Source organism: Cetorhinus maximus, chromosome 7 (genome assembly GCF_964194155.1).
Source record: "Cetorhinus maximus chromosome 7, sCetMax3.hap1.1, whole genome shotgun sequence".
Classification (NCBI taxonomy): domain Eukaryota; kingdom Metazoa; phylum Chordata; class Chondrichthyes; order Lamniformes; family Cetorhinidae; genus Cetorhinus; species Cetorhinus maximus.
In genome coordinates this window covers 57,104,773-57,117,785 of record NC_135885.1, presented here as the reverse complement: position 1 = coordinate 57,117,785, position 13,013 = coordinate 57,104,773, and the positions used below count along the sequence as shown (strand labels likewise).

At 45.1% G+C, this 13,013-nt stretch overlaps 1 protein-coding gene across 2 annotated transcripts in view; it reads left to right on the top strand.

Annotated features, from left to right (window-relative positions):
* The window catches only part of dync2h1 (dynein cytoplasmic 2 heavy chain 1), a 766,235-nt gene that overhangs the window by 513,917 nt on the left and 239,305 nt on the right, over positions 1 to 13,013 (top strand). For both annotated transcript variants that reach the window (XM_078545532.1, XM_078545531.1), the window contains exon 77: positions 193 to 353. In XM_078545532.1, coding sequence (XP_078401658.1) covers positions 193 to 353 — 161 coding nt within the window. The remainder of the gene's footprint in view (positions 1 to 192; positions 354 to 13,013) is intronic.

The window sequence follows — 13,013 nt, the reverse complement described above, 5'->3', positions numbered from 1 at the left end:
TAAAATCTTGCATGACTTTACCATTATGGTGTTTGGAAATGTACAAACCATGTTTTCCTTATCTTTTCCTTTACTATTATATTTACAGAAACTTTTAACAAACTCCCTGTGTATCTTTATATTTGTTTTGATTTCAGTAACTAGTTTATATACCATCATTTGAGATATTAAGCAGGATTTGCTTTCTTTTAGGAATGAAAGAGTTGTCCCCACCACCTTTGAATCTGAAGCGTCTTTTAACTGAGACACTGGCAACTGAGCCAGTTCTCATTATTATTTCGCCTGGTGCTGATCCTTCCCAAGAACTTCAAGAGCTGGCCAGTGAAACTATTGGCAGAGAAAACTTTCATGAGGTACAGAAGCAAGAGTTCTAATGATCTCAAACAGTTATTGACATATAACAGTAACTGGCCTAGAAAATACTTTTGGCTATATTAACATTTAATGCCTTCGTATGATGATCCTTTGTTTACTGTTTAACACAGGCATTAACCCAGTTATTGTAAAACAGTTAATGCATCTGGTTAAATACGAGTCAGAGTAGTATCAAGGAAGCACATCAAGTGTTTATTTGCTAATTAATAATTCCTAGGTTATAAAAATGGAATGCAAGGACTGTGTATTGTGCTATGGTAATTGTTACACTAATTCATATTGGAGCTATATTAGGAGCTTGATTTACAATCACATAGCATGAGATAGACCATATACATATTTTAACACATGTAGCTGTTTTTATTTTTAAGAATAAAATCCATATAAATAAGTTACATTTTAAAGCCAAAATGATTAAGCTTTACTCTAAATGTGCAGAACGGGTGTATCCTCTCTCAAGAAGACAGCATTCATTCCGCCACCCCACCACTTCAGCACTGTCCTTGCTGTTGTCTGTTAACAAGCCAGGCCAGACTGTTGCAGCCCATTCCAAGTTGGTACAGTCCGCAGCCAGGCCTTCTAGGCCCAGAGCTACTCAAGGTCATCCTTCATGGCCATCTGTAGTCCCCTTCACGGAAAGTCACCACCTTCTACCAGCTATGCTGCAGCTATTGGGATAACAGTGGGCCAAGGCACTCGGACAGGCAAAGGCACACATTTCATAACTTCCCTTCCCGACTTACAGGTTAGCTGATATTGTTAATGGTTCTCTCTCCCCAGGTACTGTCCCCTTCTTCAAATCTGCCATCAGCACCCCTCATCTGAAAAAACAAACCCTTGACCGTCTCCAATCTGGTAACCACTACCTGATCTCCAACCTCCCTTTACTCTCCATAGTCCTTGAATGTGCTGTCACCTTCAATTCTGTGCCCAATTTTCCAGGAGCTCCTTATTTGAATGTCTCCCTTGTCACAGCATTTAAACATCTCTTAGCAAAGGCACAAATGACAAATGTTTCTTTTCAATTCATTTATGGGATGAGGGCTTCGCTGGCCCATCCCTAATTGCCCTTGAGAAGGTGATTGTGAGCTGCCGCCTTGAACCGCTGTAGTCCATGTGGTGTAGGTACACCCACAGTGCTGTTAGGGAGTTCCAGGATTTTGGCCTAGCAACAGTGAAGGAATGGCGATATATTTCCAAGTCAGGATGGTGAGTGGCTTAGAGGGGAACTTCCAGATGGTGGTGTTCCCATGTATCTGCTGCCCTTGTCCTTCTAGATGGTAGTGTTCGTGGTTTGGATGGTGCTGCCTAAGGAGCCTTGGTGATTGCATCATGTCGATGGTACACACTGCTGCCACTATTCATCGGTAGTGGAGAGAGTGAATGTTTGTTGATGGGGCGCCAATCAAGCGGGCTGCTTTGTTCTGGATGGTGTCAAGCTTCTTGAGTGTTGTTGGAGCTGCACTCACCCAAGCAAGTGGAGAGTATTCCATCACACTCCTGACTTGCGCCTGTAGATGGTGGACAGGCTTTGGGGAGTCAAGAGGTGAGTTACTTGCCACAGGATTTCTAGCCTCTGACCTGTTCTTGTAGCCACAGTATTTATATGGCTAGTCCAGTTCAGTTTCCAGCCAATGGTAACCCCCAGGATCTTGATAGTGGGGGATTCAACGTCCAGGTCTTGCTGCATTTGGACATGGACTGCTCAGTATTTGAAGAGTCACAAATGGAGCTGAACATTGTGCAATGATCAGTGAACATCCCCACTTCTGACCTTATGATGGAAGGATTGTCATTGATGAAACAGCTAGATGGTTGGGTCGAGGAGACTACCCTGAGGAACTCCTGCAGTGTTGTCCAGGAACTGAGATGATTGACCTCCAACAACCACAACCAATTTCCGTTGTGCTAGGTATGACTCCAACCAGTGGAGAATTTTCCCCCGATTCCCTTTGATTCCAGTTTTGCTAGGGCTCCTTGATGCCACACTCAGTCAAATGCGGCCTTGATGTCAAGAGCAGTCACTCTTACCTCACCTCTGGAGTTCAGCTCTTTCGTCCATGATTGAGCCAAGGCTGTAATAGGTCAGGAGCTGAGTGACCTTGTTGGAACCCAAACTGAGTGTCAGTGAGCAGATTATTGCTAAGCAAGTGCCACTTGATAGCACTATTGATGACCCCTTCCTTCATTTTACTGATGATGCAGAGTAGACTGTTGGGGCAGTAACTGAGCAGGTTTTTTTTGGCCTGCTTTTTGAATACAGGACATACTTGGGCAATTTTTGACATTGTCGGTAGATGCCAGTGTTGTAGCTGTACTGGAACAACTAATCCTCCTTATGTTTCTCGACCTGCCTGCTCGACAAGGTTGACTACATCACTTCTCCAATGCCTCTCCACTATTGTTCAGCTGGGTGGGAATGCATTTACCTTGGTTCATGCTCTTCTCTCCAGTCATAGCCAGAAAATCACCTGCAATGGTTTCTTCTGCGCTCCTTCTGTGATTCTTCCCAATAACACACCATTACCACTCATACTTCTCAAGGATCTATTCTAGGCCCCCTCCTACTTCTCATCCACATGCTACCTCTCAGCGACGTCATCCAGAAACACATCATCAGTTTCCACACCTACACTGAAGACACCAGGCCCTACCTCACTAGCAACTCTCTCAACCTCTCCAGTGCCTCTAAATTGTTAGACTGCTTGTCTGTCTGAAATCTAGTACTAGGCGAGTAGAAATTTTGTCTGACTAAATATTGTGAAAACTAAAACAATTGTCTTCAGCCCCTGCTACAAACACTGTTCCCTAGCTACCGACTACACCTCTCCTCTTGGAAACATTTTGAGGCTGAACCAGACTGTTTGCAATTTTAAAGTTATATTTGACCCTGGAATGACCTTACGACCACAAATCTGCACCATCACTAAGACCACTTATTTCCACCTGTGTAACATTGCCTGATTGTTCCTCTGCCTATGCTCAGCTGCTGCTGAAATGTTCATTCATGCCATTGTTATAATGCACTTCTGGCTGGTCTCCATAAACTTGACATCATCCAAAACTCTGGTGCCTGTGTCCTATCTTGCACCATCTGATTTCCCAATCACCCATGTGCTCGCTGACCTACATTGGCTCCCGGTAAAACAATACCACAATTTTAAAATTCCTATCCTTGTTTTCAAACCCCTGCATGACCTCATCTCTCCCTATCTCTGTAATCTCCTCCCATCTCTGCTACCCTTCACAATATCTCAGCTCCTCCCAATTCAGTCCTCTTGCGCATCCCCGATTTTAATCGATGCACCAATGGCAGCCATGCCTTCTGCTGCCAAGGCCCTAAACTCCAGAATTCTCTCCCTAGACTTCTCAGCTGCTCTTCCTCCCTTTCCTCCTTTTAGAGACCCCTTAAAACCTACCATTTTGACCAAGCTTTTGGTTATCTGTCATAATATCGCCTGGCGTGGTTCAGTGTCAAATTTTGTTTGGTAAAGTTCCTTTAAAGCACCTTGCATTGTTTCATTCCATTAAAGGTGATATATAAATGTAAGATTTGGTTGTTGGAAGATGGGCATTAAGGGATTGCACAAGGCTGACTCATTGGGCTAAATAATATGCTCCCGGCATCCAGGGACGTATTATCGGGAGTGATGACATCAGGTGGCATACTCGACGTCATCGCACCCGTTTATTATAATATGAAGGTGAGCGGACTTGAAAATTGGGAACCCGCCCGTGTTATTTAAATTTCATTTAACTCGGCATTTAAGATCACTAATGACCCAACTGACTCCCTAATACAGTGTGTCAGCAATAATACGCCTACAGAGTCAGATTCATGCCATATCTGGTTCCCATTTTTTTTAAGACGAAGCTTGTTAGAGTGGGTTTAAAAGCTTCAGCTGAGCCCTGAGTCTCAGTTTAGCAATTTGGAGATCTATAACTGCTGGGAGTGCTTAATTCAATGAGCAGAGTTTCCGTTTCCAAATCATATGATTTAGAGGCTCTTTCTTGGCTGCTGAGTGCTCTATTTAGTTCTTGGCCATCATCCAGGGCTATAAAGTATCTGAGAGAAATGGGCATTGTGGTCTCGGTGGGCGACACAACTTCCAGTGAGGAAGAAAGGAGCATGAGGAGGAGAGAGAGAGGAAGAAGAGCATAGATCCTCAGCAGAGCTGCAGAAGGCCTTATACAGCTGCTCGAGTCTACAGGCAGAGTGTAAGCCATCTACAAATGTCAGAGACTCGATGCAAGAGAAGGCTCAGGCTATCAAGAACCACAGTCACATCACTGTGACATCCTCGAAGAGGCGATCTTTTGTCACTGTGTTGGTGGGCACCTGGTGCCTGTAGCTCTGAAAGTTATTGTAATGCTCAACTGCTTTGCGACAGGCTCCTTTCAGACAGCCTGTCGAGACCTCAGTGGCATAACACAACCTGCTGCACAATTTGCAGGTTTCCCTGGGATGCAGGGAGCCATTGATTGTACTCATGTCGCCATAAGGGGTTTTGCTGGACAGCTCTATACCTTCATCAACAGGAAGGGCTTCCGCTCATTGAATGTGCAGCTGGTCTGTGATCATCAGCAGTGGATCATTTAGGTTTGCGCCAGGTACCTGGGCAGCAGCTACAATTAATTCATCCTTAGAAACTCACAGGTGCCAGATCTATTCAGCAGCCCTGAGGTTTTGGATGGATATTCATAAGCGACAAAGGGTATCCATTGAAAAGATGGATAATGACGTCTGTGAGGGTACCCAGAACAGGGGCGGAGAGGAGGCACAGTGAGAGCTACGGAAGCACCAGGGCCATTGTCAAGCAGACCATTGGTCTCTTGAAGAAGATATTCAGAAGCCTGGACAGATCTGGAGGGGCATTGCAGTATGCTCCCTCATTTGTGTCCCTGATGGTCATGGTGTGCTGCACTCTCCATAACTAGCTATCCAAAGAGGGGCTGCCCTGGAGGATGAGGGCATGGCAGATAGGAGACCACTCCTCAGAGGACGAGGGTGAGGATGAGATGAGGGAACACAGTGACATTCAGGTCAGAGGCCCTGGCCGTGATCGCATGGATGGCTGTGACACCAGGTATGCCTTAAGGCAGAGATATCTCTAGTCTCAAATGTCCTGCAACAGAGATGCATAGTCGCAATGTACAAACCTTTCTCTATGTTCAATGAACAAATCCTGTCACCGTCATATCAACACACTAATCCCTTCTGAACATAAACACATGAGGCCTCCTTCCCTGCATCAATATTATCAAACTTTCCTCTCCCTCCCAGTACAAGTACCACAGTTGCACTATAATATTAAAACATCAGCAGATGTTTTAGATAAGGGTTTATTTACAAATGTGCCATGAATATTTACAAACACAACAATTAGCTACTCACTCATGTGTCCCTCTACTGTGGAGTTTTTTTGATGTGCTTATGAGCGCCCTGGTGCAATGATCCCCCCTCGCTTGTTGCTACACTGGAGAGGCAGCTGATCTGCCACCTCCCTTGCCCTGGATGACTTTGGCAGACATCCTCTATAGAGCTGCGACCTTGAGCGGCCCACCATTGCTGAGAGGCAGGAGAATCTTCAGTCGCTGCGACACTGCTTGAGGACGGTGTCAATGGCGGATGGACAGAGGAGATGCTGCCACTTTCAGAGAGGTGCTTCCAGATGGCGGCAGCTGCTGCTCATTCTCCATCATTAGGTCCGTCTAGTCCTCTCTGCCAACCAGTGATGTCCTAGGAGTTTGGTCTGTGCCCATGCTCCCAGTTCCCCTCTCACCCTGTATCTGGGCCCCTGTGGTAGTATGCAGGTTGGAGCGCATACCGACGATTGCGTCTGTAATAGACTCAGTCGTCAGTCTGATCATGGTGGAAGCTTGGCACTCTGAAGAGTGGGAGTGACTGCAGTGCACATGGCCAGGATGGACACCTCCACAACCCAGGCCAGAGCATGCAACTCCTCTGGTATATACCTGCTAAATCTTCACAGACCTTGCGCTGGACATCCAGCATCTGCTGCTCCACTGATGAATCCAGAGGTTCATCATCCATCTTGGAATCAGTCTCCAGATCACCCTGAACTCTCCTCCAACTTCCCGAGGCCTGCTTCACCATGCACTCCAGCAGCTGTACGTGCGAATGTGAAGTGCCCTCACCAGTCTGTGCATGCCCCCTGTCTGACACGATAATCCCTGCCGAGGTGCCAGAAAATGCAATGGTGCTTGGGCAGGGAGAGGATCTGATGCTGCATTCTCTGACAGTTCTTCCTCCTCCTTTGAGGGGATGACAGCACAGCATCTGGAGGACAGTAATCTGAAGAGGCTTCTCCTGTGACAAAAAGACATACATCAGGGAGTTAGTGGGCATCACAGACCTTGCCACATCAGTGTAATGACAGTAGACTCTGCAACATTATTCATATCCAACATGAGAGATGAGACTCTGCAGACAGAGTGCTGCACACTTGAATGATTATCCAAAGCTTCCGATAATGAAATTTGTCAGGGCTTCAATGTCTGAACTATATTAACAAGTTTCACTGTATCATGCTCACCTTCCATCCACCTCCCACTTGCCCTCTCCCCTTTTCTATCTGTTTGGGCCTTTTGTCATCTCACCAGACCCAGGCCTTCCTCCTATCTTTTCACTGCCAATGGTCCTGAAAGACTCTGTGCCTGTTAGCGTCAGCACCCCCTCTTCAAAAGGACTCTGGACCACCAGGTGTGGAACAGCCCTGCCTATCCAGCCTCATTCACGGGCATTGTGAGCTCACTTCTCCTGAAGAGATGTGTAAGGTTGCACTCATTAACAATTTCAACCCGTTTAATGGCATGTCGCTAACCCTTTATTAGCAAAATGCAGGGCAGCCTGGATGCTATGCTCAACTTCCCATTCTGCCAACACCACCACCCTCCAACTGAACCAAAGCTTTAAGAGCACAATGACTTCATTGCTGTCAGCTATGTCCTTGCATCATGCTGCCTTGGAGCTCCAGCCAAACTCACTTTCCTCCTGCCTTTGGAAGCATGGCCTGTAGCGCACTGACACAAGATTGGACAAACTGAGACCTCACTCACCTTGGCCACCCTCATAAGGTCATTGAGCCTTTTCTGGCATTCAGACCATGTGCTCCTGATGAGCCCAGCACTACTGACCCGCTCGGCCACCTCCCCCCAGGCAGTATGCGTCTGGCTTGGCTTCCTCCTCTTTCCATCGGTAGGCATCAGCTGCTCATGTCGGTTGGACACTGCACGTCAGAGGGCACTGAGGGAGTCCTTGTTAAATAAAGGTGCTGGTTTGGTCCTTAATCTCCCCTGCTTCTCCCCTCACTCCAATGGCACAGACGTCTCTGGAGGAAAACATGCAACAGCTAGATAACTCCTTCATGCAAAGATGTGGAAAACTTGTTCAGGTTAAAAAAGAATGCAACCGCCGTTTGCGCCAAAGTTTGGAGACAGCAGAACTCAAAATAATAAACACTCACCTTAGAAGTCTGGAAATAGCTGAAATCCAAATGACCCTGAAAACTGTGGACAAAACCGGCATTTACTGGGACCCCTAACACTGTGCCGTGCCGGGGGCCCTTTGAAGTAATGGCCACAACCTCATTCTGCGTCATGGCCAATGACCTCGGAGGCAACATATCCCTCCCTCCATCACTGATTGGGCAGGATGAAGGCTTCAAACCCACTCTGGGAATGAATAAACCTCAATTAACGCGTTATCGGGGGTGTTTTGAAGGCCACCGACTTCCGGGTACAGAACCTGCCCTTGGCGCCCCAGCTTATTATTCAACTCGTTGACTTTTGTTTGCAATATGGAATTATCTGTTTTATAAATTTGGTTTGTGATGTTAATTTTGTGGCCACTGACAGGAGGAAGATAAGTCTTGGGACATTTAATGAATGGGAAAATTGCAGTTACTGGTATTGCACTCAGATGTGTTCCTGTTGTACGGCCTCGATGGAAAGGAGCTGTCTAGGTTGCCTTCTGTGTTCCAATGACTGCTCTTGAGCCACTTGCTTTATAGCTGCTGACAAAACCTATCACCTCATGATGGTGAGCTTGTGCAGCATTCAGCAAATCATGACCATTCTTAAGTATTACTATCCTTGGCCAGGTCCTGGGATGTGGGGGGAGATCTGGTTAGGGATCAATAATGTTTTGTTTAAGGTAGTTAAAATTTGAGGTTCAAGACACCTGCTTTTGGAATAAAGCCACAAGATTCCACGGGTTTTGAACAAACAAAAACAAACTTTAATAAACAAGTTCAGAAAGATAAAGCAATTTACAATACGTTTCTTATACGCTAACATTCAGGATAAGTATGAAGCACGTGAATTAACAAATGGACCGTGGTCAGGAACACCAGAGTAAATGACAGATGCAGCCAAAAAAAACCAGATTCCACGAATTTCTCAATAAATCACCCAGATGATAGTCCCACACCGAGTCACCCAATCGCACTAAAACTTCATCTTTCTCACGAGGGTTTCCAATCTCCACCTTTGAAGATCTCTCCTTGGAATTCTTTCCAAAAGTCGCTCCCACTTGTATGGCTTTAACAATGGGCCACCTCACAGGGTTTCAATCTCTCCTTCCGAGATTCCTTCTTGCTGAATTCCTGAGTACACTCTGACAGTAGCTCACAAGCACACTTTCAGATCTATGGCCGTGCCAAGCAGAACACCACTGCTCCAAAGGGGTACCTTTGCCCCAGCGGCCCACAGTACAGAGTCAGTCTGCTAACTGCAGCTCTTTCTTTAATTTGGCACCTATTTCTTTGCTCCCTTCTTTTAACTCACTTAACGGGACCTATTCCTATCCCTGTGTCTGTGACACTTCTGGCTGGCAGACTGCTTCAAACTGACTGCCTCCAGAAAAGCTGTTCATGAACTGATCAGGTGACCTCAAAACACTCCCAGAGTGTCCCACCCTTGTCACTAAGCAGGAGCCAATGTAACAAGCATTGGAACATCCTGTACCTTAAATGTTAAAATCTCCACGGACCTCCAATTTAGCACCCAGGTATACGAAGATCAATGGATTTCGTGACATAAGACCCGCTCTGCCAACTACAGCAGGGCTCCTTCAGAGAAGTCCAGGCATTGGAAGTATTGGCCAATGGTCTGCTCTCTCACATTGTGTGGTGACATGAATTTTATTGCATTCATGCTGTGCATATTTACATGGGTTACGCACCGGAGTCATAAGCCATGCTGCCAGTGGATAGCACTTGTTGCCCAGTAGCAACCCTTTGGTTTGCTGTGGTTGTGCAAATGCAGCTGGCACAGCCGTCTGCCGCAGAATGAAGATATAAGATCATAAGAAATAGGAGCAGGAGTTGCCCATTCAGCCCATTGATCCTGCTCCGCAATTCAATAAGATCAAGGCTGATCTGATTGTGGCCTTAACTCCACTTTTCTGCCTGTTCCCCGTAGCCCTTAACTCCCTTGTCAATCAAAAATCTGCCGAACTCAGCCTTGAATATATTCAATGATCCAGCCTGTACAGCTCTCTCTGGAAGAGAATTCCAAAGACTAATGACCCTCAGAGAGAAAAAATTTCTCCTCATCTCCATCTTAAATGGGAGACCTCTTATTTTTAAACTGTGCCCCCTAGTTCTAGATTCTCCCACGAGAAGAAACACCCTTTCAGCAGCTACCTTGTCAAGCCCCCTCAGAATCTTTTATGTTTCAATGATCACCTCTCATTCTCTTAAACTCCAATGAGTAAAGGGCCAGCGTGCTCAACCTTTCCTCATAAGCCAACCTCTTCACCCCTAGAATCAGCCTGGTGAACTTTTTTTAAACTGCTTTCATTGGAAGCATATCCCTCCTTAAGTAGCAAGGCCAAAATTTTACACAGTACTCCACGCATGGTCTCAACAATGCCACTACAGCTGTAGCAAGACTTCCCTCCTTTTCTATTCCGTCCCCTTGCAATAAAGACCAACATTCCATTGGCCTGCCTAATTATTTAATATATCTGCATGCTAACTTTTTGTGATTTATGTACAAGGACAACCAGATCCCTCTATGCTGCAACATTCTGCACTCTCTCTCCATTTAAATAACATTCTGCTTTTCCATTCTTCCTACCAAAATGGATAGCCTTATATTTTCTCATATTATACTCATCTGCCAGTGTTTTTCCCACTCACTTAACCTATCCATATTTCTTTGTAGATGCTTTGTACTTGCTTTCTTACCTATCTTTGTATCATCAGCAAATTTGGCTATAATACGGTCTGTCATTTCATCCAAGTCATTCATATGGATTGTAAATAGTTGAGGTCCCAGCAGTGATCTTTATGGTCCCCACTAGTCCACATCTTTTTCCAGCCAGAAAATGACCTATTTATCCTGACTCTGTTTTCTGATTGTTATCCAATCCGCTAACCATTCTAATATATTACCACCAACACCATAAACACTTATACGGTGACATGTGGCACCTGATTGAATGCCTTTTAGAAATATATATACACTACATCTACTGGATATTCTTTATCTACCCTGCTTGCTACATTGTCAAAGAACTCTAACAAGTTTGTCAAACACAATTTCCCTTTCACAAAACCATGTTGACTCTGTCTGATTATATTATGATTTTCCAAATGTCCTGCTACTACCTTCTTAATCATGGATTCTAGTATTTTCCCAATGACCGATATTAGACCAACTGGCCTATAGTTTCCTGCTCCCTGTCTCCCTCTTTTCTTGAATTGGGGTGTTACATTTGTGGTTTTCCAATCCGCTGGGCCCTTTCGAAAATCTAGGGAATTTTGGAAGATTACAACCAATGCATCCGCTATCTTTGCAGCCACTTCCTTTAAGATCCTAGGATGCAGGCTGTCAGGCCTAGGGGACTTGTCAGCCTTTAGTCCATTTAGTTTTTCTTGTACTTTTTCTCCAGTGATCGTGATTGTTTTAAGTTTCTCCCTCCCTTTTGCTTCTTGATTTTCTACTATTCTTGGCATGCGTTTTGTGTCTTCTACGGTGAAGACAGATACAAAATATTTGTTCAAAATCTCTGACATTTCATTGTTTCTCATTATTAATCCTTCAGCCTCTCCCTCTAAGAGATCAAGACTTACTTTAGTTACTCTCTTCCCTTTTATATAGTTGTAGAAGCTTCTTCTATTTGTTTTTATATTTCTTGCTCATTTACTCTCGTACTCTAATTTCTCTCTCTTATTTTTTTAGTCACCTTTTGCTGTGTTTTTTATATTTTCCAAATCTTCTGGGCTACCACTAATCTTCACAGCATTCTACATCTTTCAATTTGATGCCATCCTTAACTTTCTTAGTTGGCCACAGATTGTACACCCTTTTCATCGCTTCTTTCTCTCTCAAAGGAATATATCTTTCTTGAGAGTTATGCAATATCTCCTTAAATGTCTGCTCCTGCTTCTCTACCATCTTACCTTTCAACCTATTTTCCCAGTCCACCTTAGCCAACTTTGTCTTTATACCCTTGTAATGGTCTTTATTTAAGTTTAAGACACTAGTTTCAGACCCAAATTTCTCACCCTCATACATCAAGACTGCAGCCAGGAGCTGGGGTTGCAGAGTTGGGAATTTCCCTGATGGCGCTGACTCGGGAGTGAAAGTTCAGGCCTCAGTTGCTGGATTTCTTCTTGGGTGGGAGCTTATGTAGGGACACCATAAGATCATAAGACATAGGAGCAGAAATTAGGCCATTCGGCCCATCGAGTCTGCTCCGCCATTCAATCATGGCTGATAAGTTTCTCAACCCCATTCTCCCGCCTTCTCCCCGTAACCTTTGATCCCCTTACCAGTCAAGAACCTGTCTATCTCGGTCTTAAGTACACTCAATGACCTGGCCTCCACAGCCTTCTGTTGGCAATGAATTCCATAGATTCACCACTCTCTGGCTACAGAAGTTTCTCCTCATCTCTGTTCTAAAAGGTCTTCCCTTTACTCTGAGGCTGTGCCCTCGGGTCCTAGTCTCTCCTACTAATGGAAACATCTTCTCCACATCCACTCTATCCAGGCCTTTCAGTATTCTGTAAGTTTCAATCAGATCTCCCCTCTTCCTTCTAAACTCCATCGAGTATAGACCAGAGTCCTCAAACGTTCCTCATATGTTAAGCCTTTCATTCCTGGGATCATTCTCGTGAACCTCCTCTGGACCCTCTCCAGGGCCAGCACATCCTTTCTGAGATACGGGGCCCAAAATTGCTCACAATATTCTAAATGTGGTCTGACCAGAGCCTTATAAACCCTCAGCAGCACATCCCTGCTTTTATATTCTAGTCCTCTCGAAATAAATGCCAACATTGCATTTGCCTTCCTAACTACCGACTCAACCTGCAAGCTAACCTTAAGAGAATCCTGGACTAGGACTCCCAAGTCCCTTTGCACTCCGGATTTCTGAATTCTCTCCCCATTTAGAAAATAGTCTATGCCTCTATTCTTCCAGCAACGTGCAAGACCTCACACTTTCCCACATTGTATTCCATCTGCCACTTCTTTGCCCATTCTCCTAACCTGTCCAAATCCTTCTGCAGCCTCCCCACCTCCTCAATACTACCTGTCCCTCCACCTATCTTTGTATCATCTGCAAACTTAGCCAGGATGCCCTAAGTTCCTTCATCTAGATCATTAAT